The 26,644-nt window shown below is 43.7% G+C and overlaps 1 protein-coding gene across 1 annotated transcript; it reads left to right on the forward strand.

Moving 5' to 3' along the window:
• Positions 1–989: 989 nt before the first annotated feature.
• mio (GATOR complex protein mio) lies at positions 990–25,471 on the forward strand. Its single transcript, XM_028313819.1, has 15 exons — positions 990–1,212; positions 1,311–1,505; positions 1,623–1,772; positions 1,849–2,007; positions 2,258–2,453; positions 3,504–3,760; positions 4,933–5,108; positions 5,566–5,659; positions 6,207–6,342; positions 6,747–6,932; positions 19,656–19,984; positions 20,652–20,790; positions 22,910–23,126; positions 24,091–24,269; positions 25,319–25,471. Exons 1-15 carry the CDS (start codon positions 1,080–1,082, stop codon positions 25,389–25,391), a joined length of 2,619 nt encoding a protein of 872 aa, XP_028169620.1. The 5' UTR covers positions 990–1,079; the 3' UTR covers positions 25,392–25,471.
• The last annotated feature ends 1,173 nt before the right edge of the window (positions 25,472–26,644 follow it).

A 26,644-nucleotide genomic window follows, 5' to 3' on the forward strand; every position in this document is an offset into this window, starting at 1 on the left:
ATATAAAATGTAGTCTTTTCAAGATTGGGAAATAAATTATAAACAGGCTTAGACTAGCAATAAAACCATGGAGGACCTCCGTGAATAAAACTTGCATAATGTTGAAATTGCAAGCTGTTTACCATTGTGTGCAAATAGCTGCGGCAAACCAACTTCTGCAAGACAGCTGCACAGGCATCATCATATTCACAATGCACTCATGCATTATTCTTCTTCTTCTGTTTTGATGATGTTGGCAATACACGTCGAGGTCGACTTGATTTGTGCCATTTTCAAGTATTTATGTGATACGAGTTACAAAATGAGATCAAGTAATGATATAATGAAGGATGATAGATGATACCCCTTCCCACCCTTTGAGTCTCAGTAAAGTTGTGATGCTTTACTGAGACCTCCTCCTATGGACAACTTGAGAGAACCAGAAGAATCACGATGCACTGTTTTGCTTCACTTGCCCACACCCATGCACGTTCACGAACACTCAATGGTTAATAATCCACCATTATTACACATTAATAGTCGCCCACACACGAATTTGAGGAAATAAAACAAAACCGCTAACATGACGCTTCAGATTCCCGCCAAGAAGTCCATGCATCATTGTGGCTTCACTTTTAAAATGATTTTTTTTTTAATTTTTAATGACTATTCTTAGCATTATCTGCTCGGCGACCGCGACCAGACTTTAGAAGAAGAATTTTTACCCGTTCATTTTTTGCTCTAAAACATCTACCTTGTGCGTGCTTGCGTGACCTTTTTTTGTTTTTTATTCTTTTTCACTCACTCTCTTTATGTCTGCACTTCTATCGCAGAATAAAAGTAGTTTAATTTAACTTTAGGTACCTTCATAAAATTTCCAAGGATATTATTATTCTGGACTGGTATCACTCCCACTTTTCGTTCAGAAATCCAAGTTGCGTTTAATTTTAAATTACTACTCCAAACTTTTCATCCTTTGCAACTGAAACAAAACGCAAATGTCAAAATTTGACTGTCAAGTGTCAAACGTCAAAACATCCTCGTAAATTTTTTGGGACAATATTTTCATAAAATTAATGTTCTGAACTAGCTGGAACCCGATGGAAACGATGTCGGGGGGTAAACTTGAAGTAATCTGGTCCCCGGTCCACCATGACAAGTTTATTATTTGGGGTTCCGACATAACCTTGTACCAGGTTTCAAGACTCAAAGATATTGAGAAAAAGACTGCTTGTAAGTGGTTTTCGTCCTATTTGTGTCGCTCACGATGTCGGTTTTGATTAATTATATATTTATAGTTTGTGTTTTTGATTGGGGCGTGTGATCGTTAGTCACTCAGATATCGGGCAACCGCGGGGCGACGGTGATTGCGTCGCAGAGCGCGAACGGCGTGCGCTGCGTGGACGTGAGCGCGGCGCCGGAGCAGGCGGAGCCGCTGCTGGCGCTGGGCCACGCGAGCGGCCGCGTGTCGCTTACCGCGCTCAAGCAGACCCTCGACCCGCTGGGGCTGGTCGGCAGGGAGTTCAGTGAGTTGTCTGTCTACATATCTTACTGCTGAGAACTCTCATTTAAAAAAACTTGTTTTATTGTTGAAGTAATGCAAGTAAATGATTAAGAATAATTGACTCTTATTTTGTTACTAGCTCCCCGATACTCTCGGCTTTGCAACTCGGTGTCATGGAGCCACGTGGAAACAAACCTGCTGGCAGTGGCTATGGAGAAACATCGCAGCGACCATTGCATACTACTGTGGGACGTGAACAGAGGCTCTACCCCACCTGAAGAATCCAAAAGTAATTTGTTTTGATGTAACTTTGATACATTTGTAAATTTTAATAATTTTGAACTATAACTGATCTTGACCAACAGGTGCAGAAGCAGCCTTGGTACCTACACCTGACTCAGCCAAGCCTCTAGCAGAGATGGGTCTCTCGGAGACAGCCCACAATGTCTCCTGGTCAAACTGCTCCAACCGTACTCTGCTGGCTAGTGTCAATCTTAAATATATCAAGATATTTGATCTAAGAGGTGAGTGAAATTGTTTCCCTTTGAAGATCTTCATATATTGGTTTAATTTTCTTTATCTAAATTAGTAAATGCTCAAAGAAAATTGGCAGCAAGGAATGTGGCTGTGTCCTGCATTGCACCAATCTCATTGGACTCATTTGTTTCTCCCCTCAAATCTGTGTTATGTTATTCTTTATAATCTCGTCATCTCTTTATTTGGATATAAAGGACTTGTAGTCTTCTGCCGCTGGATGGAGGTCGTTACTTCCAGACTTATCGAACAAGGGCGTGCTGGTGGCCACGAGCCGGTACTGCTACGGCGCGTGCTCGGACCCCTTCAACCCGTGGCAGCTGGCGTCGCGCGGCGAGAGCGTGGTGTGCGTGTGGGACGCGCGCGCGCTGCAGCGCCCGCTGCTCACGCTGCCGCAGCCGCGCCACGTCACGCGCATCCAGTGGTGCCCCACCAGGTCAGTGGCCCTGCTACCATAGTAAATACAAATGAGTCGGTCATCTTCATAGAAACGCACCGAGGTTTGTATGTGAGCGCGCCAATATACGTATGCGGCGCGCACGCACACACTGACAAAATTGGGCGCACCTCACCGCTAAATTTTGTCAGTGTGTGCGTGCGCGTCGCATACGTGTTGGCAAAACAAACCTCGGTGCGTTTCTATGAAGATGACCTACTCATTTGTATTTACTCTGCTGCAACCCTTGCTCGTGGCAGTCGATAGTTCAGTGACGTCTACACTGGTGTTAAACACGCAGTTCGTTTCAGCCAAATGACGTCCACTGCTGGAAAAAGGCCTCCCCCAAGGATTTCCATAACGACCGCATCCAGGCTGTTCCCGCGACCTTCAGATCGTCGGTCCACCTAGTGGGAGGCCTGTCCACGTTACGTCTTCCGGCCCGCGGTCGAGAACTTTTCTGCCCCAACGGCCATCGTCTCTACGAGCCACTTGATTTTAGCAATTCTGCGAGTTATTTCGTTCACTTTGGTTCTCCTGCGGATCTCCTCATTTCTGATTCGATCACGGGGGAAACTCAGAGCATAGCCCGCTCCATCGCCCTTTGGACCTTGAGCCTTAGGCCTCAGCCTCGAATTTAGCGGGCAGCGGGGCGGCGGCGGTAGCGGCGCGGGAGCGGCAGGATCTTATGCGTAAAATCTAATAGACCGGTTCTCGAAAATAGCGGCGCGGGAGCGGGCAACGAGCGGGCTGCGGCGCAGGAGCGGGCAACGAGCGGGCAGCGCACTCCTTCTTTTGCCCACAATAAATCGAGCGTTAGGAATAAATTTGAATCGAAATAAAATTGACGCCGTTGTTCAGACATTTCGTTTGCGAATAAAAACAAATATCTCGACAACACAACCCCGAACACAACACTTCGCCGCTAAAGCGCCGCGTGAGCTGCCCGCTTGTTTCGAGAACGGGTCTGCGTTGCCCGCGCCGCTGCCCGCTAAATTCGAGGCTGAGGCCGACCCGTAGATTTTTGTTGAGCATGCGACGTTGCTGCAGACGCAACCTGCTGCTGTCGCTGCAGCGCGACGCGAGCGCGCTGCGCCTGCACGACGTGCAGCAGGGCGGGCGCGCGCCGGCGGAGCCCGAGGGCGCCGTGGAGGCGGAGCCCGAGGAGCCGGAGCGCGGCCCGAGCGTGCTGGAGCGCGACGTCACGCCCGCGCCGCCCGCGCCCGCCGCCGCCGCGCCCGCGCCTCTCGCGGCTTTCTGCTGGCACCCTGCGCACGAAGCTCGTCTGTTGGCTGTCAATGTCGCAGGTGAGTCTCGTCGATTGCTGTTCCATATCGTGCTTGAAGATCTTGATAGAATTACGAATAGACTTCACATTTCTGTTGCAAAATCTCAATACATAATGATTTGCACTACATTAGATGCCATGACATGGTGTTTAGCTTCATATGCTGTGCGTGTGCAAACAATTATTTTCGTCTCGTCGCCATTTTTCAATATCGCTGGAAAGATACGAATTAATAAGCTGTTAATTTCGTCCAATGACCCCAAGCTACCTATCCTTATCGCTCGCGCGTACTTATATGGCTGTCGCGACTAACTAAAGCTAAAGTCCGGTCGCCGAGCACGTAGAATTTCGTCCAATGACCCCAAGCTACCTATCCTTATCGCTTGTGCGTACTTATATGGCTGTCGCGACTGTGCGAACGGGCGGCAGCAGTGAGTGTGCAGAATGTTTTCTTAAAACTCATAAAACTCATTTATTTTTGCAAATAGGCTTTTAAAAAGCACTTTTACTCGTCCCAATATTAACCCTACCACTGCTTCGGGACAATAAATGGGCCAGTGTTGAGAAGAAGCAGCGCAAGAAACCCAGTCACTATTGTTTCTTGTTTCTCGCATTCATTCCAATAAAATAAAATTCACGTCCTATTTTTAAGTTGCTCTTCGCATCCCTGAGGGCTTAGTGTGAGTTTACATCAAACGTCCTCCCTAGTGAGAGCGTTAAAAATTTTTTTTTTATTCCCCTTTTTATATCCTGCAATCGACTTAGGTCATAATCAGATGTTTTGTCTTGCTTTTTTGTTTGTGTTCATGAGGAGGGGTATTCCAGTAAATTCTCTCCCTCGGTTTTTACTAATTCACGTAGCAATCTAGTCCAGCCTTCCAATATTCAGTCCAAGCCACTAGCATCTTTGGTCCAACTGTAATATTTGCCATCTTTTCAGTCTTGTGGTGGTCTTGTGGGTTTGTTCCACAATTTCTCTAGCGAGTTGGTTTGTGTGATGTTTCAGCCTTTCCTTATATTTGGTACAGTATTTGCTCACCTCCTCCCTGACTGTCGAAAAAATATATGAAAATTTTAGTACTTGGAAGTTTCCGAGGGGTGCTCCAATCCGTCATAAATTTAAATATATTTTTTTTACGCGCTCACTAGTGAGACGACGTTAACTCTCACTTCGCCCCCTGTTGCCGGCAGGCGGCGTGTGCGACTACACGGTGTGCGAGCGCGTGACGGTGGCGTGGGGCGGCGGCGGGCTGGTGTGGGCGGGCGGCGGCGGGCGCCTGCGCTTCCTGCCCGACGCACAGCAGCGCGACCTGCACGACATCTCCTACACTATGCGCCGCCGCGCGCAGACCGATTATGGGCTCAAGGTATGCTCGTAGTCTCAAATCGTCTTTCTTTTGAGTTTTCGTCAACCAGAGATTTGGTCTAATTCTTCTTCAAATGATCAACATCATCATCTCAGCCACAGGACGTCTACTGCTGAACATAGGCCTCCCCCAATGCTTTCCACGTTGATGGATTGGTAGCGGCCTGCGTCCAGTGCTTCCCTACCACCTTTACGATGTCGTCGGTCCACCTTGTAGGTGGACGTCACACGCTGCGTTTTCCGGTACGCGGCCTCCATTCCAGAACCTTGCTGCCCCATCGGCCGTCAGTTCTGCGTACTATGTGCCCTGCTCATTGCTACTTCAGCTTGCTAATTCGTCGGGCTATGTCAGCGACTTCAAATGATATTACGACAAAACTCACTGAAGCAACTGTCTGTCGGTTAAAAGTGTCTCTTTTTCTCATTGTATGCTGTTATTTCATGTTTGTGTGTTGCAGCCTGATTTATGGCAAAACGCTGACCTGGCTGACGACGAAGCATTGAGTGGACTCTGGCATTTCTTGGCGCTCAGCAAATCTCTAGTCGAAGATGGTAAGTTTACCACACATGTTTCAGATGTTCATAGTAAGTTGTTCCTTATGGTATGTTGTAAGAGCCCATTTTTGGCCGTTGACTTGTCTAGTCGAAGACGTGTAAGTTGTTCTATTAGTGAACTGCTACACTGGCGGATTGTAATGCAGGGTACTCACCTGCCATGTAGCACGTAACGTAGCATGTAACGTAACCAACCTTCAAGTAAGTACGGCTTGCCACGGTTATCGCGTATCTGGCTGCGAGCTCCTGAATCCTACTGCGAGCCTCCTTTATGCTCGCAGTGATACCGCCACTCGGCGGGTCGCTGCGATCTCCCTGCGAACCACGCGCGAGCAGCTCGCAGCGGGTACAATATACTCATTTGATACAGTATCTGATACACTACATGCTACACGGCTAGATGAGTACCCTGCTTAAGCGTTTTCAAAGCGGAGCGGCGACGCGAACACGTCGCGGCTGCGCAATGTTTTCGCCGCGTGTTCGCCGCGCGAACATCTTATAAAAGCCATTTTTACCTGTCGTCAACCAGTGTAACGTTCCTCAGGGTGCATCCGCAACAGCCCGTGGAAGCACCCGGGCGTGCGCACGGTGCTGCGCGCGGCGGGCGAGGGCGGCTACCGCTCAGAGGCCTCGCCCTGCCTGCTGCCCGACCTGCCGCATCGACGCCAGACTGTCTACAGGTGCTGTACAGCTTGCTCTTATATTTGTAGAAAAGGCTTTCTTGCAGCAAATACATATTTCAAGTTTCCTCGAATCCGGCTTGAAGGACCAAAAGGATTGGTACGGCGAATGAACTGGGACTTGTACAGGAAGCCTCTTTTTAGTTGTGTTGCTTCTTCGACACGTTGGTGGAGGTGTATTCATGTTTATAAGTTGCAGTTGCAGAAGTTGCAGAAGCATAACATTCTGTCCTCTCCCTAGGTCGTTAGGAAAATCGCTTTATAGCGTCTTTTGTTGTCTCTTTTTAGGGTTTCGTAGCCAAATGGAAAAAAACTGAACCCTTATAGATTCGTCATGTCTGTCTGTTTTTTTTTTTCATTACTGTTTGGTCTCCGATAATGAATATTATTCTCGTGGCTTGCAGGAGCAGCGAGCGTACGCGCGCGCTTTCGCTGTGCGGCTGGGGCTGGGGCTGGGAGAACGCGGCGGCCGGCGTGGAGCGCGCGGAGGCGGCGGGCACGCCCTGCCGCGCCGCCGCGCTCGCCGCCTTCCACCTGCGCCTGCGCCACGCGCTCGACGTGCTGGCGCGCGCGCGCGAGCCGCAGCTCAGGTCAGTGACCCCGCCGGGGTGGCAATGAGGGCTATCGTTTTAGCGCTCACCAGTTTGCGCCACTGTAGAGTAAGGTCCTGTCACTTGCTAGTAGCGAAGACAGTGGCACCAACTGGTGAGTGCTAAAGTGGTAGGAGCACTATCGCATTTGCACTCATCAAGATGGCGCCATTGTAGAGTAAGGTCCTGTCAATCACCAGGAGTGCCAACTGTTAAGTATAAAAACGATAGCCCTCATTGTCTAAGGTCCAAATCAAATCAAAAAAGGTAATTTATCTATCATATCCTGACCAACCAATTCGATCTGGCCGAATCTAAAATCTAAACAGACGGCTGCGGCATTGTAAGCCTGTGGCAGGTTGCACGTTGTCACGCCACACTTCTTGACTACTTCAAATGGAAATTTTTATTCTTCGTGTATGTGTCATGTCGCATGACATTCTTCTGGAGCTGCAAGTCTTTCCAGTTTGGTGCGTGCCTGTCAGCCTCGTAACTAACACTATCTTTTCGGCTTAGTCATCAAAATGACAACTTCTCAAAATGACAACCGGAACGCAAAATGTCCAAATAATCGAAATATCCGAAATAGACAATATTATTACGAGAAGTTCGGGAAGCTTCGCCATATACTCATGTCCGAAATACCGCAGTGTCTCAAGACAAAAGTATTCGAGCAGTGTGTGTTGCCAGTGTTGATATATGGATCCGAAACGTGGTCGCTTACTATGGGCCTCATAAGAAGGCTCAAGGTCACCCAAAGGGCGATGGAGCGGGCTATGCTCGGAGTTTCCCTGCGTGATCGAATCAGAAATGAGGAGATCCGTAGGAGAACCAAAGTAACCGACATAGCTCGCAGAATTGCTAAAATCAAGTGGCAGTGGGCGGGGCACATAGCTCGTAGAGACGATGGCCGTTGGGGCAGGAAAGTTCTCGAGTGGCGACCACGGGCTGGAAGACGTAGCGTGGGCAGGCCTCCTACTAGGTGGACCGACGATCTGGTAAAGGTCGCGGGAACAAAAACTTTAGTTCCGGCACGGTACAACTTTATTTTGGTTAAAAATTCAGTAGAATAAATGTTACGGTTCATAGAATGCCGTCCCAACATGGATAGTGGCATGAATAGGGATCGCAGTTTTATGCTTATGAAACTTTACATGGAAGCAAGTCGATAAGAGATGGGTAAAATATTCTCGAGTGGAGATCGCCTCTTGACAAATACGGCATGTAGAGCCTCTAACGGAATATTTATGTTGTTATAATAATAATCTAACAAATACACCAATTACCTGAGGCCTCTTATGTAAAGTTTTACGAGTGCTATTTCAACTGGAGTGTAAAAAAATCTTCTGAGTTTTCATAACACCAACATTTGTCCCCAGAGCTACACCTGCCATCAGCTACGTTATAATTTAATACCTACGCAAACCAGAGTTAGAGCCGTTGTGAAACCCACTTCGTTATGCATTTAATAGAATAGACAATGAAAGATTAAGCAACACCGTAACAGCGAGTCATAACAGTAAGAGGACGGCAAGAACCGCGAACATAAACCTAACAAGCCTGGACGCCCGTCTGCGATTTGGGTCCATTATGCAAATGGCAAGACAAGTTTAGCGGCTTCATTTCTTTACACAATATCATTCTGGTACTATTTATCTAATGAATGTTTTCGAGACTGAATGATAAAATAAGGTACCTATCATGAAATATCCAGAATACACAAAGAACTTGGTAGTAAGTATCTTGGTTATTGTGTTTAGTAACAACTGAGTTTAAAAGCCCCCATAGTGAATAATTGGATCTGACATGACTAAATCGGATCAACAACTTTTTTTTCGCGCGCGACCGCCCGAGCGGTCAACATCCTAATCGTCTACGCTCGTCAAATTTTTTCGTTGCATTAATACTAAACAGGTTGTGATCACAAATTAATCTGGTTAAAAACATTAACAACGGCGCGAAGTGCAAAGTGGTGGTTCTCATCTACGGAAAACCCTCTGGACTCTGGTGATTATTGGCAAAATTATTCGCAACGTTTACGTCAAAATTACGAAATCATAACATCAACCGACGTTGGACAAGCGAGCGACGCGACCACTGACCTTGAAAATAGAAAGGCCGTCCGAGCAGAGTGATCAATCGTGAGTCCTGGACGCGCTTCTTCAATACATCTATTTCACGAAATGACGTAAGCGACGCGTTGGCGCAACGGTACGGAACGATAATCTCGACCAAATTCGGAGACCTGGGTTCGAGACCAACGATCAAACAATTTTTTATTTTTTTTTTTTTATTTTGTATTTCTCCTTGTTTTGTGTGAAGAATAAGTAAACACTATGTCGCCAAAGCTCACTAATACCTGTGCGGGATGTCGTACAATTATCTCCGGCAAAGAGTTTTTGAAATGCAGCTCCTGCAACGGCACGTATGATTTATTGTGTGCCGCCGTATCAGAAAGGACTTTCTCCACATACTACTCTTCTTCTGCCAAAAGAAAGACTCCGTGGACATGCCCCGAGTGTCAAACCAAATTGCCTAAGGGAGATGGTACACCAATTCGTCGTGGTGTTGATCATGATGAGACGACTGAGCAGCGTGAAGAAAATATTACACTACGTGACAAGAACAAATCAAAGGTCTCCACTAACGCCGACCTTTCTTCGCAAACTGATGCCAAACTCATACGGCTTATTCAGGCCACAATTCGATCTGAATTAACACCAATCAAGAAGCAGTTAAGTACACTACAAGAAAGCGTTGACTACGTTAGCAAGCAATACGATGACATAATCAAGACCACTAATACTCTTGCAAACAATTACAAGATTATTCAAGCCGAATGCACCCAACTACAGTCCACAGTCGCTGCTTTATCGGACCGACTGAACGTCATGGAGCAGCAGCAAAGAGACAACAACATCGAAATCCAGGGAGCGCCGCAACATAAAAATGAGAATGTCGTCGACATTGTCAAGAAAATCGCAGATGTGGTATCCTTAAAATTACAAGACACCGATATACTGAACTGCACACGTGTAGCCAGTATAAATAAGGACAGTAAAAAACCCAGGGCCATAGTGGTAAAACTAAGAAGTACGCGTTGTCGCGACGAGTTCTACTCCGCAGTGGCACGATACAACCGGTCGCATCCTAACAAGAAACTCTGCTCATCTCTGCTTGGGATGGGCGGCGAAAATGCTCCCATTTACGTCGCCGAACACCTCTCTCCGGCTAATAAGGCACTTCATGCGGCCACCAGGGCAAGAGCCAAAGAGCTGTCTTACAAATTCGTATGGGTACGAGGTGGAAGAATTTTCATGCGGAAAAATGAAACATCTCCCTTTATACATGTAAGGAGTGAGCAGATTCTCCAGAGTCTAACTTGATGTCTGTGTGTGTCTTTTGTTTGATACCATCTTAAATACTTTCACTGCGCGTTTTTATGGGTTTATTGTCAATATATTTTCAAAATGTACGAGGGCTTAAAACAAAAACCCTCAATTTACTAAACTCTGTGCTAATGAATAATTATGATATAATCTGTTTGTGTGAAACGTGGCTCGACGACTCTGTTAGCTCATCTGAGGTGTTTGATCAAAGATACTCTGTCTATCGTAGGGACCGATCACGGGATTTTATGGGGAAATACAATAAATCTCATGGGGGAGGGGTGCTCATTGCAGTTAAGAAAAGTCTTTTAGCACACGAAAAAAATCAATGGCAGACATCCGTTGAAGATCTATGGGTAAGCATAAAATTCAAAAATTTTGTTCTAAATCTTTGCACTGTGTACTTGCCTTCATACCTGAGTCAAGAAGATTTTTCGGAATTCATTGATAACTGTGAACATATCGTTCTTTCTTCTTCTGGAACTGAGACCCTAATAGTTGGTGATTTTAACATCCCGGCCATTGATTGGACCGACACGGCTTCTTCTTCTATTTTATCGAATGGGAAAATCTCAATTCTGCAGGAGTTTCTCTTAAGAACTGGCATGAATCAGCGCAACCTCGTAAAAAACGTTAACAATAGAATCTTGGATCTTGTTCTGAGCCAGCCACACATCTCTTGCGATATTACTGAGTCGCAGACCTTAAGTCGATGCGACAACCATCACCCACCTCTAGATATAGACCTAAAATTTCACAAAGCACATCAAGTGAAAAGAAAAGATGAAATTAAATACATGTTCGACCGAGCTGCCTACTCGGACCTCATCGCGGAACTTGCTCGGGTAAACTGGAGTGACTATTCAGACCTCTCCTGTGATGGATTCGTACAAGTTTTTTATGACCATTTATGGAACTGCATAGATAAATATACCCCTAGAAAGAAAACTAAAAAATCATATCCACCATGGTTCTCTTTTTCTTTGCTTAAATTACTAAAGGAAAAGAACAGATATCACAGGAAATACAAACTATTCGGCAACCCGCGCGACTACGATACGTTTTCAATGCTAAGATCAAGAGTTAAAGCCACCTACGAATCGAACTTTAAATCCTATATTCAGGGAATCGAAGAACACTTGAAAACCGACATAAAGTCTTTCTGGAGTTACACTAAGTCTAAGAAAACCAGTAACGATTTGCCAAGTCAAATGTTTTATGGTGATGATATCGCGGATGATGGCAATGGCATATCTTCCTTATTCGCAAGGCATTTCGCTACAGTTTATAGTGAACCCCTGAACGAAACATACACACCTGACTTTCCCGAGTCAAGTTTTGCTATCTCGTCAATAGTCGTTACAGTCGAGGAAGTTGAGATGGCGCTCAAATCACTCGACGTGTCAAAGGGCCCTGGCCCTGATGATATTCCTCCCTCTTTTATAAGAAGGTGTGCTGGTGTATTGGTTGAACCCCTGTGCATTATATTTAATAAGAGCCTCAGTACTGGGTNGATCAGTACATCAATAAATAAATAAGGGTATTTTTGTTATCTGTCTATATGACTGTATATATGTCTGTATATGTGACTGTGTATCTGTTTGTAAGATAAATTGAATCTGAAGTTTGAGTTAAAAGTTGTACAACAAAAATACGAGGCCCTCTGGCCTAAATAAAAAAAAAAATTGTTGAGGGACTGATAATCAGTTAGAGTTATTTTTATTGAGGTACTGATAATCCGTTATTTGCTTCTTTAGCATTTCAGAATGCCACCAGTATCACCCTTAAAACCAATTGCGTAGAATCTTGTAACTTAATAGTTGACGTAATCGGTAAAATTTTATCTTGTATTTAAGTAGGTGCCTATTTATATTATGTTATTGCTATTTATCTATGAAAATAAGACAAAATATATGTTTTATAAACACTTAAGAGTCATTTACAGTAATAAAGTTTGAAAAAATTATATATATATATATATATTATTGCTGTGAAGTACAGAATCACTTTCGTGGCATCAAAAAATTCAAAACGTTAAAGCTTCCAAACGAGACTCACTATTTGACTGATTTACTGAGAATACAATCTTCACATCAAGCGCTACAATTTTTGTTTACAAAAAGTTGAAATAAGTTAGAAATAAAATTCGCCACGAAGGTGACGATGAGAACCGTGGCGATGAGAAATACCCACATACATCTGTTCGGAAGTTGTATGCTCGTATCTGGGGGCACTGCCATGCCCCCAAATATGATAGCACGTCAAACTAAAGGCTATGGCACCTTATCTAGCTGTAATAGATGCGATTTTACAATTAACTTGTGTATCTGCATACAGAAGTTTTGTGATATTTCATCTCAGCCATTTATGAAGAAAGTCTACATAAATGTTTATTGTCATACGTCAAGGTGTTTACTGTCGAACAGCGTAGTATCGTTTCAGCTCTAAAAATCACAACTCACTAACTACTTTATTTTTTTATGACATCGTAAATTATAACACTGGACTGGGTTATTTAAGGGAAAGTTGAATAGCCCTTAACAGGCAGGTAATGATCACCTGGAACTGTAACCGTTACTGTACTGTTACTGTTACCTGCAGTTACAGTTCAGTTCGCAACATTCCAGTCAAATAAGAATAACTTGATTTACCTTCTGTAAACAACATGTTTAAGCCTTCTTGCAACCTTACCATAATTTAAACTAAATAAGGCGTCACCGGAGTTTACTCAGCTAATACGTACTGACGCTATGCTTGCTTAAGTGAAGCAGCAAATCGAACGCACAGCGTTGAATAGAGCTTTGACGATTGGTTACGTGTGTGACCCTGACGTCCACGCGCTCCCATGTGAGACCTCATTAGTAATGTTTGTGATTTCGCATACCTTATCATAATTTAGACCAAATTGGGCGTCACCGGAGTTTACTCAGCTAATACGTACTTACTCTACGTATGACGTAATACTCTCACGTATCGACAGCAAAACCCAATCAACATAAATCTCTTACAAAAACTCATCAGGGCTCGATTTCCTCAAGAAGGTTATATCGGATAACAATGACAATAATTCATGATCACACGTTTCATAGCTGGAGAAGAACAGAAAGGTCAGATTAAGCTAACACAGATTAATAAAAGTCATATGGGCACATTGATAGCTAATCAAGGCTTTAAACAGTAGGAGGCAATTGGTGTTTTTTTTTTTCAAGAAAAATGTATAAACTTATGAACTGGCGATGTGTAGAGTGCACAATCGTTCGTTTCAGCCGAAAGACGTCCACTGCTGGATAAAGGCCTCCCCCAAGTATTTCCACAAAGACCGGTCCTGCGCCACTCGCATCCAGGCACCTCCCGCGACCTTCACCAGATCGTTGGTTCACCTAGAGGGAGGCCTGCCCACGCTACGTCTTCTGACTCGTGGTCATAATTAAACTGATTGTCCAGATCTGTCGTTCGTTTTAGCCAAATGACGTCCACTACTGGATAACATCCTATTCCACGGATTTCAACAACGACTGGTTTGACTGGTGATAGTATTTTTGCCGAATTGTTGTTGTTATAACAGACAGTGGATGATTAAGATGACTCAATTAAGCGGGTAAGTAATAAACTTTGCTTGAAAGAAGGAACTCTTTGACTCTCTTGTCAATCAAACAAGACATCTTCAGAAATCTAGCTTCTAGCGAATCATGGCAAGTGACTTGGCTGTTTTCGTTTTTCTTTGCACATGATGTCCAAGGGCCTGGCTTTGCCATGATTTATGGCATCCAGGAGATTGTGGTCAGAAATAAATCTCGTGATATTAATACCCTTCCAAAGGACGTGGGTCAAAGGTTAGACAATAATGAAGTAGTTGTACGCTTCGAAACGACTTTTTTCCGATTCAAAGAGATATTGACTGGTTTATTTCTTCGCCTGAACAATTTTTCTTTGTATAAGATACTTGCTGTGCCCGCGACTTCGTACGCGTGAAAATTGTTTGAATAATGTTTCCCGTTTTTGCAACATTTATCTTTACTGCTCCGCCCCTATTGGCTGTCGGGTGATGTTATATAGCTTAAAGACTTCGACGATAATTGGGCTATCCAATACAAAAATAATTTCTGTGCGCATTCAAACAAATAAAGCTCTTCAGCTTTATAACCTACTATAGTATAGATTTTTGTGGATATGCTGACATCAAATCTTGTTTCACTATTGTTTATCTTTTTCGTTATGTAAAGGTGCTCTCTCACCAACAATTTACAATAGGCACTACCTCTCTGACTGACGAGCATTCGCGTGTAATGTAAAATTATAGATTTCCTCTTTAGTTGATAACTCATTGTATCATTAAAAGGTGCGCATTATAGGTGATGCTCGGTCCTTTACTGATGTATACTCGTTTTGTATCATTAAAAGGTGCGCGCTGTAGTTGTCGGTTTTTCTCCCTCACTGGTGTAATGCTCGAATCTATAACGTTACCTTACACGCGAATGCTCCGGTGAGGGAGCACCCTAAAGGTATGATTCTCCACGCAGAATAAACAGTACACGTGCCATCACGACACATGTACTGATTTCCTTGTATTTCTATGAATCCGTAGTTAACGAACTATTGCCTGAAGATATTTCATAGAAATACGTAGAAACCATGCGTCGCGTCGACAAGTCGTCTGCTGCTACTGTGTGAAGTCGCCTACAAACTTTAGCTAGCAAATTAAGTAGGTGTTTAAAATTATTTAGTTCTGTGTTCAACTTTGACATAATTTAAAATTAACTAAGTGCGAAGTTAGTGGATCAAATTGTAGCCCGAGGGAACAAAAACTGTTGCACAAAATTTAAAATTGTCTAATTTTTGTTTTTGTTTTTGGCATTAAAATAACGCAACAAAATCTGATTATAAGTTTAACTATAAATTGCCCGGAGCTATTTAATTATATTGTCAGTTTTAATGATGTCAAAGTATTAAGTTTAATTGAACTAACTTAATTTTATGTCAGCCACGTAATTTGGTGGTCGTCGAGATGTAATTTTACTAACTTTGTGATTATAAAAGTTCTTAATTGTGCTAGTACTAAACAAAATAAAGCTTTGCGAAACCTATTTTTCATCAAGACTTTAAATTTGATATCAACATAATTTTAAAAACAACATAAGTAAAACAAATTAGTATCTTATCCCCTTAGGTACCGTTACTGCAATGGACATTTCGTGTTATGTTTATTACATTTTCAGAGTTTAGATTTCAACATAATTTACTCGTATCATACAATTTTAAGTAAAATTATTAAATTCCATAAAGTTTGGTTTTGACCACAATCTCTCGTAGGTACATTACCTAGGTAGTTCATTTACGAAACAAAATATCTATTAAAAAGTATTATATCTAGAATTTGTACATTACTAAGTAATTAAGTGAAATACTCTTTAAATTGGTTTCACATTAATTATCAGAAATATGTTTATAGCTTTTTGACATTATTGTTAAATTTAATTGAAATAAACAAAGACATACACAAAAAAAAATAACTAAGGCCCAGTTTTTTGATTCATAGTTAAATTAACTAATTGTTAAATTTTGCAACTAATGGTTAAATATTAACAAAATGTTAACTAATAGTTAAAAAATGTACTAAAAGTCAAGCTAACCATTGTTCGAAAAACATTTTTTTCTGATATTTGACCACTTGTCATTTGACATCTGTCAAATTTGACTATTTGTTAATTTAAGAGCCATTTTACATTTTCGTGCGAATTTCTAAGATTTTGGAAGCATGAATTACTATCTTAAGCAACACCCAGAGATTATTTAATCACTGCGAAAGATAGGTCGGTCCTTGTTGTTGACCATTAATGAGACGGATTTGACTTAAACTCTTTTTCTTAANTTTTAGTAATTTTCACTGATTTACTATTTTTACGATTTTAATTATCGCGGAGCTCATGTTTACGTTGCGCGGTGGCGCCCCTTTATTCTTGCTGCGTTTCTTGTTTCTCGCATTCATTCCAATAAAATAAAATTCACTTCCCATTTTTAAGTTGCTCTTCGCATCCCTGAGGGCTTAGTGTGAGTTTACATCAAAAGTCCTCCTCACTAGTGAGCGCATTAAAAAAAAATGAATTTTTAGTTTTTGAAAGTTTCCACTTCTTCTAGTCGTGTCGATAACAGACCTACACAGCGTTAGCCCAAAACTCCGCTACAAGAGTGGCGTTGTCAGTAGCCTTCATTAAATCTTCCTGCGTCAAAGTTTCCGCTAGGGGCGCTGTACAATCCGTCATACATTTAAATGTCATTTTTTTACGTTTAGTGACGACGTTTGATGTAAACTCTGACTACGCCCCCTGAGCCCTGATTACGGTAATTTTTAACGTCTCCAATCCAGACGCGCTTCATCGATTTTGCGATACGATTGGTCAAAACAGCTGACGTACGCTGTTTTTTTTTGTGTTTTGACCAATCGTATCGCAGAATCGATGAAGCGCGTCTGCATTGGAGACGTTAAAAATTACTGTAATCGGGGCTCTGTACTGCGCAGGCGGCGTGTGCGACTACACGGTGTGCGAGCGCGTGACGGTGGCGTGGGGCGGCGGCGGGCTGGTGTGGGCGGGCGGCGGCGGGCGCCTGCGCTTCCTGCCCGACGCACAGCAGCGCGACCTGCACGACATCTCCTACACTATGCGCCGGCGCGCGCAGACCGATTATGGCCTCAAGGTATGCTAGTAAAGTCTGGTCGCGGAGCATGTAGAATTTTGTCCAATGACCCCAAACTACCTATCCTTATCGCTCGCGTGTAATTATATTGCTGTCGCGACTGTGCAATATAATTACGCGCGAACGATAAGGATGGGTAGCTTGGGGTCATTGGACAAAATTCTACGTTCTCAGGGACCGGACTATTATAGTCTTAAATCGTCTTTGTTTTCAGCTTTCATCAACAAGGGATTGGACTTATCCTTCTTCAAATGATATTACGACAAAACTCACTGAAGCAACTTTCTGACAGTTAAAAGTGTCTTTTCTTTCTCTTGTATGCTGTTATTTCATGTTTTTGTGTTACAGCCTGATTTATGGCAAAACGCTGACCTGGCTGACGACGAAGCATTGAGTGGACTCTGGCATTTCTTGGCGCTCAGCAAATCTCTAGTCGAAGATGGTAAGTTAACCACTCATGTGCCAGATGTTCATTGTAATTTGTTCCTTATGGTATGTTGTAAAAGCCCATTTTTGGCCGTCGTCTCGTTTAGTCGAAGACGTGTAAGTTGTTCTATAGTGAACTGCTATACTGGCGGATTGTAATGCAGGGTACTCACCTGCCATGTAGCACGTAACGTAGCATGTAACGTAACCAACCTTCAAGTAAGTACGGCTTGCCACGGTCATCGCGTATCTGGCTGCGAGCTCCTGAATCCTACTGCGAGCCTCCTTTATGCTCGCAGTGATACCACCACTCGGCGGGTCGCTGCGATCTCCCTGCGAACCACGCGCGAGCAGCTCGCAACTCACTTGATACAGTATCTGATACATACACGGCTAGATGAGTACCCTGCTTAAGCGTTTTCAAAGCGACGCGAACACGTTGCGGCTGCGCAACGTTTTCGCCGCGTGTTCGCCGCGCGAACGTCTCCGTCAGTGTGGCAAGACTCTTATGTTATAATTAAATCCATTTTTACCTGTCGTCAACCAGTGTAACGTTCCCCAGGGTGCATACGCAACAGTCCGTGGAAGCACCCGGGCGTGCGCACAGTGCTGCGCGCGGCTGGTGAGGGCGGCTACCGCTCCGAGGCCTCGCCCTGCCTGCTGCCCGACCTGCCGCATCGACGTCAAACTGTCTACAGGTCGGTACAGCTTGCTCTGTGGTAGAAAAGGCTTTCTTGCAGCAAATACATATTTCAAGTTTCCTCGAATCCGGCTCGAAGGACCAATAAGGATTGGCACGGCTGAATGAACTGGGACTTATACAGGAAGCCTCTTTTTAGTTGTGTTGCTTCTTCGACACGTTGGTGGAGGTGTATTCATGTTTATAAGCTGCAGTTGCAGAAACAACATTCTGTTTTCTCCCTAGGTCGTTTGGAAAATCGCTTTATAGCGTCTTTTGTTGTCTCTTTTTAGGGTTTCGTAGCCAAATGGCAAAAAACGGAACCCTTATAGATTCGTCATGTCTGTCTGTTTTTTTTCATGTACTGTTTGGTCTCCGATAATGAATATTATTCTCGTGGTTTGCAGGAGTAGCGAGCGTACGCGCGCTCTTTCTCTGTGCGGCTGGGGCTGGGGCTGGGAGAACGCGGCGGCCGGCGTGGAGCGCGCGGAGGCGGCGGGCACGCCCTGCCGCGCCGCCGCGCTCGCCGCCTTCCACCTGCGCCTGCGCCACGCGCTCGACGTGCTGGCGCGCGCGCGCGAGCCGCAGCTCAGGTCAGTGACCCCGCCGGGGTGGCAATGAGGGCTATCGTTTTTATACTTAACAGTTGGCACCCCTGGCGATTGACAGGATCTTACTCTACAGTGGCGCCATCTTGATGAGTGCAAATGCGATAGTCCTCCTACCACTTTAGCGCTCACCAGTTGGTGCCACTGTCTTCGCTACTAGCAAGTGACAGGACCTTACTCTACAGTGGCGCTAACTGGTGAGCGCTAAAACGATAGCCCTCATTGTCTAAGGTCCAAATCAAATCAAAAAAGTAATTTATCTATCATATCCTGATCAACCAATTCGATCTGGCCGAATCTAAACAGACGACTATGGTATTGTAAGCCTGTGGCAGGTTGCACGTTGTCACGCCACACTTCTTGACTACTTCAAATGGAAATTTTTATTCTTCGTCTGTGTGTCATGTCGCATGACATTCTTCTGGAGCTGCAAGTCTTTCCAGTTTGGTGCGTGCCTGTCAGCCTCGTAACTAACACTGTCTTTTCGGCTTAGGCCCAGTTTTTTGATTCATGGTTAAAATAACAAATTGTTAAATTTTGCTACTAATGGTTAAGTATTAATAAAATGTTAACTGATAGTTAAAAAATGTACTAAAAGTCAAGCTAACCATTGTTCGAAAAACATTTTTTTCTGATATTTAACCACTTGTCATTTGACATCTGTCAAATTTGACTATTGGTTATTATAACTACGAATAAAAAAACCGGGCCGTCATCAAAATGACAACTTCTCAAAATGACAACCGGAACGCAAAATGTCCACAAATAATCGAAATATCCGAAATAGACAATATTATTACGAGAAGTTGTCTTTTAGCGAAGTTGACATTTTAAGAAGTTGTAATTTCGAGAAGTGGACATTCCGCATCCCGGTTGTCATTTTGAGAAGTTATCATTTTGATGACTGAGCCGTCTTTTCGAATCACAGGGTAGTGGCGCTCGCGTTGGCTGGTCTAAGCGACGAGCGTTTATGGCGCGATGCATTAGCGGCGGCGGCGCCGGCGCTACCAGACGCGTACCTGCGCGCGCTGCTGCTGTTCCTGGCGGCGTCCGCGCCGGCCGCGCCCGCGCCGCCCTCCGCGCCGCCCGCCCCCTCGGCTGAGCTCGACGCCGTGTTGGCAGAGACTGAGATGCGGCTGGAAGACCGCGTGGCCTTCGCCTGCGTGTACTTATCCGATGCTAAGCTGCACGACTATATCCGCCGCACGACTGATGAGCTGGTGGAGGCGGGCGACCTGTCCGGAATCCTGCTCACCGGTGAGACATCTATTTCAGTTTATGTCGTCGTCGTTTCAGCCAAATGACGTCCACTGCTTTTCAGAGGTTTTCTATAATGAACGATCCTGCGCTGCCCGCATCCAGGCTCTTCCCGCGACCTTTACCAGATCGTCGTCCATCTAGTAAGAGGCCAGAACTTTCCTGCCCCAACGGTCATCGTCTCTACTATGAGCTATGTGCCCCGCCCACTGCCACTTGATTTTAGTAGTTTATCTGCCAACATTGTATTGCACAATATTTTCTTGAATTAAGGCGGATTTATACTTGTCTATTGTGTTGTGTCGTGACGCATCTCTGCGTCTCATCTCAGCACTGGGTCTCCAGTGAATTCTTCCAATATATTCGTTTCTTTTAGCAACAGTACATTCTCGATAAGACCGCCTAGTTATACCTATCCTTGTGTTTCTTTTTTCTGTTCTGTTCTTTGGTGTAAAATAAAGAGTATTTCTTATTGTTATTCTCGTTACAACCATTGCCTTCCGCCTGTACATCATAAGTGTAATTTATGTGTCTAGGTACTTTGTATTGCACAATATTTTCTTGTATTAAGGCGAATTTATATTTGTCTGACGTGTTGTTTCGTGACACGTCTTTGCATCTCATCGTCACGTTCAGCAGTACGTTCTCATCGCCGTTGTCGTTGCAGGCGCGAGCCTAGAAGGCGTGGCGCTGCTGCAGCGCTGGGTGGAGCGCACGGGCGACGTGCAGTCGGCGGCGCTGGTGGCGGCGCGCTGCCTGCCGCCCGAGCTGCTGCGCGCCGACGCCGCCGCGGACCCCCGCGAGAGGTACATGTTATCGCCCTTAATGTGGTTAGAAGAGCAAGATATTTTTTGACAAATAGGTCTATTACTTTGACTTAGTTGGCAAAACACCGTCTCGTAAAGTTATAGTTGTTGGAGCAAAAACATTCAAGAATGGCCACAAATTGAAAGACCTATTCGTAATAGATTCGAGCCTTGCACTCAGCGTAGCGGCTATCTAGTTTCAGGAAGGTCTCAGGCAGCACCTGAATGCGGGAAAAAGCACGACCGATCGTCATCGAAATGCTTGGGAAAGGTTCCTTGGTTGAACGAAATCTAATAAAAATTGTGCCGAACTATTATATTCAGATTGTATGATATCCCGCACAGCCTTTTTGTCCTCGGGCCCTCGCCCACGCAGACTTTTTGTGGCGCGTTTACCAAACATCGTTACTAACGCACGTAAGTCGCATTTGCAACGCACTACAGAACAGAAGTGATGCCAATGCGCTACTAACGCGCAGTCGCGTAGCGCGTAACATTAGCGCAAAAAGTTGCCGTGGGCGAGGGCCCTCATACAAGTTGGAAGGCCGACCAAACTATCGGTCAACTAAAAAGTTTATAAAATCAAAATCAAAAATATTTATTCAGTTTAGACCACAAGTGGCACTTATGAACGTCAAAATTTAAATATAAAAAAAGAAAAGGTAGTCCTTATGGGGCACTTCACATGTATCCTTATCTTTTGGGCCCTACCAGCGCTTCGAGACAAACATATGGCAAGTGCTGAGAAGAAACGCCGGAACAAACTCAGTCTATAGCACGGTAATACCACAAAATATAACAGAAGGTAAACTCATGTATGTACTTCGCTTCACGAGCCTGCGCTCGGCCGTCGCGCTAGGGTTGTCTTGTCATGTGTTGCGTTTATTTCGTTATGATAGAAAAATGTAACTCTTAATACTATGGAAGAAAGACAATAACAGATATCCACATTATATTTATATTATTATGTAGTTATGTTTAGTACGTTATTATTATAGTAATAGTTTGCAAACAAATACACGAGAAGGAAGTAGTATCACGTAGTATGTAGTTGGGTGGTTGACACTATTATCCAATACTTCTTAAAACCTCTTTAAAACACTTCGATATTCCTAATAATTGAGTTGGATTTCAATTTGTCAACGTTAAACGAGCTATTGAAATACAAATAAATACCTTACTTACCTCCTGGAATCAACTGGTAGTTTAAAAAACGAAAATTTAGTTTTTAATGTTGAGTGTAAGCAACAATCTACTTAACAAAATTAAATGTTATAATACCCCTTTTTTGTTGTTCACTCATTTTCGCACAAATAAAATAATTTCACAAACGCGTGAGCAGCGTCACTCAAGCGAACGCAGTCGCGCCTCGCATTCGTCCAAGACAGTCTTAATAACGCGTACGTGAGCGGTGTCTATGTGTGCGTGGCTCGAGCGCGCTTAGTATGGAGTTTATCTTCTGTTATATTTTGTGGTAATACTATCTATACAGTATTCCAACTCGGCCATATTTTTGAAATAAATGTCAACAGCCCCGCGGTACGTCACGGTATGACAACATACGATAGGGCTGCTCACCTACAGTACCCATTCTAATTACATTTTTTTTATTTAGACAAATAAAATACTTTGTGAATGGAATAGGATAAAAATGCGTGTTGTTTTGTGATTAGTAGATTTAATTTTAAAAAATATACTAAAATAATTTTGAATCTACTAATCATAATGAGTATTTAATGACATGTTACTTTAATTTCAGGCGGGCGAAATCGTTGGCAAAAGCTGGTTTTATACAATATATAATTTTCATTTCAAATCAAACTAACTGAAAATGACCATTTCTGACAGTTAATGACTAGTTTTTGACAAATTTTACCGTAAATGACGGTCAGTCAAATTCAATCACCTTAGTCATTTTCAACACTAGGCCATCGACGTCCGTTCGGCAAATTCGCGACACCCCTAATTTTTTCATCTCCACCGCATCCAGAGATTTGAAATTCGAAGGAAAGCTCGAGTTTCGTCGGTTTATATGAAGTTACAATACTGTATGATATTATTACCGTGTCTATAGTTTAAGGGAGTTCTTATCTTTCCTTAACCGCTACCGTTGTCACAGGTACGCGGCGGGCTGGCTGGGTGCGTACCGGCTGCTGTTGGACGGCTGGCGGCTGTGGTGGGCGCGCTCGGCGCTGGACACGTGCGCGGGCGAGGCGGGCGGCCGCCGCGTGGCCGTGGCCTGCTCCTACTGCGGCAAGTCGGTGGCCGCGCCGCACGCCCGACCCGCCGCGCGTCCTGCGTTCGCGCGTCTGCCGCCGCCCGCCGCCAAGATGAAGGTACTCACATTTATTTGCATTTGTTTTTTTTTTTCATTTTTCAATACTAAATTGAAAATAAGTGTTCTGCATGTTTTTAGAACAGTGTTTACGCAGAGCTCTCTGCTTTTTCTTGCTTGCTGCATCGCTGCGGCACGCTTTACAGCTTAGCGCAGGATTTTCTTTTATTGCTTATAATGTCTGTTTGTTACTCTTTTTAAACTTTTTTGCTTATTGTGTGTTTTGCAAATAAACCTATTATCTATCTATCTATCTATCCTAAACTCTACAATCTACTTTTTCTACGCTAGTGTTTAGAATACAGGATTCGAATCATTACTTTTCACTTCCTCTTATGAAAGTTATTCCGACGTTTCCTAATTCTAATATTACTGAATCTTCAATAATTATGCTTTGATTTACAACTACACTGTATTCGGTAATTTAGCTAAGGCTACTACTACTCTTTTTACTTACTATTGAAAATTGCTATTACTTGGCTTTGTGCTATGGACTACAAAATCTATAAAATGCATGTATGCCAGTTAATCAAGGCGCGCATTATAGTCCTACAGAAATTCATTGTTATCAGCCCGACATTTAGCCTAGGTGCAGACCACCGATTTTTAGTTGGCCGATAGTTTGATCGGGCTGTTAATCAGTATGGAAATGTATGAAAGTGCGCACATTATAGTTCCAAAATACTGAACTGTCCTATCTATGACATTGACAGTGGGGCGCCACCGTCAATACCGGATCGCTGGTTCCGATTTTGGCCATGTTGGAAACCATATAGTTGAACGATGGTAGTGCCCCCCTGTCATTGAGTTTGGTGGGACAGTTCAGCGTGGGTCATCTATACACCGATTTGCTATTGACTGATTCTTCATACAAATTAAAATCGGGCCCAACTATCGGCCAACTAAAAATCGCTGGTCTGCACCTATTTACAGTTGCTTCGTTCTGAACTTTATCACTCCCCCAGCAAATCTCGTCGTGCCCCAACTGCCGCAAGCCGCTGCCGCGCTGCGGCGTGTGCTCGCTGCACCTGGGCGGCGCGGCGCCGGGCGCGGGCGCGGGCGGCGGCCAGTTCGGCGGCTGGTTCAGCTGGTGCGTGGCCTGTCGCCACGGCGGCCACGCCGCGCATCTGCTCGAGTGGTTCAAGTGAGTGAAGCTCAGTACAGCTAACCGACTTAGCAGTTGTGACAAACGCGCGACAGACGCGCTGCCGGTAATTTCATACTACACTCGCGAGCAAAAATATGGAATCACCCTATTTATTCCGAGCGATCATAAGAACTAAATGACTATAATAGAAGATCAATAAAAATGGTACCATTTTAAAAGTGATATTATAAACTTTAAATTGATACCATAGATACATACAATACATAGTCATTCAGTTCTTAAGACCGCTCGGAACACAAAGGGGTGATTCCATACTTTTGCTCGTAAGTATATAGGACAGCGAATCTCTTCACATTATAAAAACGCCGCCGCCACGCTGCTGTCGCGCTTCTAACGCCCTAATGTGAAAGCGGTCTTAAGATCTGTCTTTCTAGGTTTTGTGTTCCTTTATTTTAGCTGAACTATTTGACGTTCGCGATAACATTAGAACTTCCAATCACCAGTATGGCTGCAAAAACCCTGTAGAGGCTGCTTACTTTCTGTGGGGATCTGGCATGGTTGTAGTAGGAAGATAAACTACAAATCGTGCACAAAGGCGACTCGATTGCCTTACTAAACTGACTATTAGACCTTTACTTCAGAAATATTTTATATCGTGCTTACAGCGGAGTTACTCCGAAAAACGTTATCTATAGTTTCGAATCTTGCCATCCCTCTCACGCAAAACGAGATTGCGCTGACAGATAGACCTGAAACTGCGTAAACGTTTCAGATTAGCCCTGTAAGCATTTTTGTACATTAACATTTGACTGTCTTGAATTTTCTTCAATGGTGTCATTTAATGAGTTTTCGCGTATGAAAAATCCGCTAGATGGCGGGACGTGGATATGAGGTCTGGCTGCTGCGTGATTGGTGGATTTTGAGATATCTGTCAATGTCATGTTAAAAATAACCAATCATGCAGCATTTGGACCTCACGTCTGCGTGTTGCCATCTAGCGAATTTTTTATACGCGAAAACCCTCATTATATTGACCTAAGAATCAATCTTATAATAACGTAATCAATAATATGTTGTGTCCCCAGGGAGCACACGGAGTGCCCGGTGAGCTCGTGCACGTGCCACTGTAGCACGCTGGACCCGCCTGACTGCCCCTAGCGCGCAATGCACGCGAACGGCTAAGGACCGTAACACCTCAACACAACCACGTTTGTCCAGTTACAGTCGACGGGCCTTCAGCTATAATAATATGTAGATCGTTTCATCCACGAAGTCGCGCCCCACCATTTCCGCTAATGTTTGAGTGTTATCGGTACACGCTAAATCATCCATGAGTGCACATGCACACTACTATAAACGTTGACGAACCGTTGACATATTCAGCTGTTCTTTGACTGAATTCACAAAGGTTATTTATTTTATGTTATAGCCATAGCGGCAATCTTAATTGTGAAATATGTACTAATTAATCTACTCTATCGCATTGGGGTAACCTGTAATGTTAGAGCTAAGATTGTTATTAAATAAATAAATAAATAAATAAAGACGCTCGGATTGCTAGGATCAAACTCCCCGTACACCGCGCTTCCCTTGACCAAACATTGGTGAAGCGCATCTTCGTAGATGAAACGATCTATATTCGCAGTGTGGTTCATTTGGCACAACTTGCCCCAGGTGGGGCATAATCGCTTAGCCCTTCACCATGAGTTTATGCTAGATTAGGACATTTACGTCCCCAATTCTCAAGTCGATGATTAGGTAAGTTTTTATATTATCTCGGAACCAAACAACCATTCATATGCGAAATGTAATGTATAGATGTAATGATAAAGACTTGTTACGTGTGATTGAAAGGACTGTTGCTACATTATAGACCACTACATGCTACAAGTGTTTGTGTGTGTGTATGTTTTTTGAGAACAATAGTTACAGCTACAAAACTAATTTAATTAAAAACTAATCTACTGTACTCAGTACATAGCTAGCTACTCAATACTCCTACAGTCAAGTCAACTATACACTTACCACTTATCCTTACTGCATTTCTGCCTCCACGTAGACGTAAACGATGCCATTGTGCAATTCTTTAAACTAAATTATGACTTGATATAAACCATTTCTCGGCAACTTTTCAGTTCTTTACTTTTAGGTGAACAATTTTCTTCATTCACTAAAGAGAAAAAGAGAGGCCTTATTTTAGTTTGGGTAATGGTGTATAAGAACTGCCAAGAGAAGAATGTTTTAAATGTGTAAATAATAAGAATATATTGTTTCGCTAGTAAATAAATAAACTAAGTCACTATCACGATGTACATAAGGGTCAATTAAATCGGCATTTACTTGGTGCTAAGATTTATTTTAAAATGCTAGTTACTTCTAATTTTATATCTTAATGTTATTGTGAATACCAA

The sequence above is a fragment of the Ostrinia furnacalis genome, unplaced genomic scaffold, assembly GCF_004193835.3.
Source record: "Ostrinia furnacalis isolate ACB-3 unplaced genomic scaffold, ASM419383v2 OfSCF4386, whole genome shotgun sequence".
Lineage (NCBI taxonomy): Eukaryota > Metazoa > Arthropoda > Insecta > Lepidoptera > Crambidae > Ostrinia > Ostrinia furnacalis.

Coding starts and splice junctions, on each gene's coding strand:
- mio (XM_028313819.1), top strand. CDS start 1,080: ATGGAAACGATGTCGGGGGGTAAACTTGAAGTAATCTGGTCCCCGGTC. Junction 1,213..1,310: donor TATTGAGAAAAAGACTGCTT/GTAAGTGGTTTT, acceptor TGTGATCGTTAG/TCACTCAGATATCGGGCAAC. Junction 5,109..5,565: donor AGACCGATTATGGGCTCAAG/GTATGCTCGTAG, acceptor TGTGTGTTGCAG/CCTGATTTATGGCAAAACGC.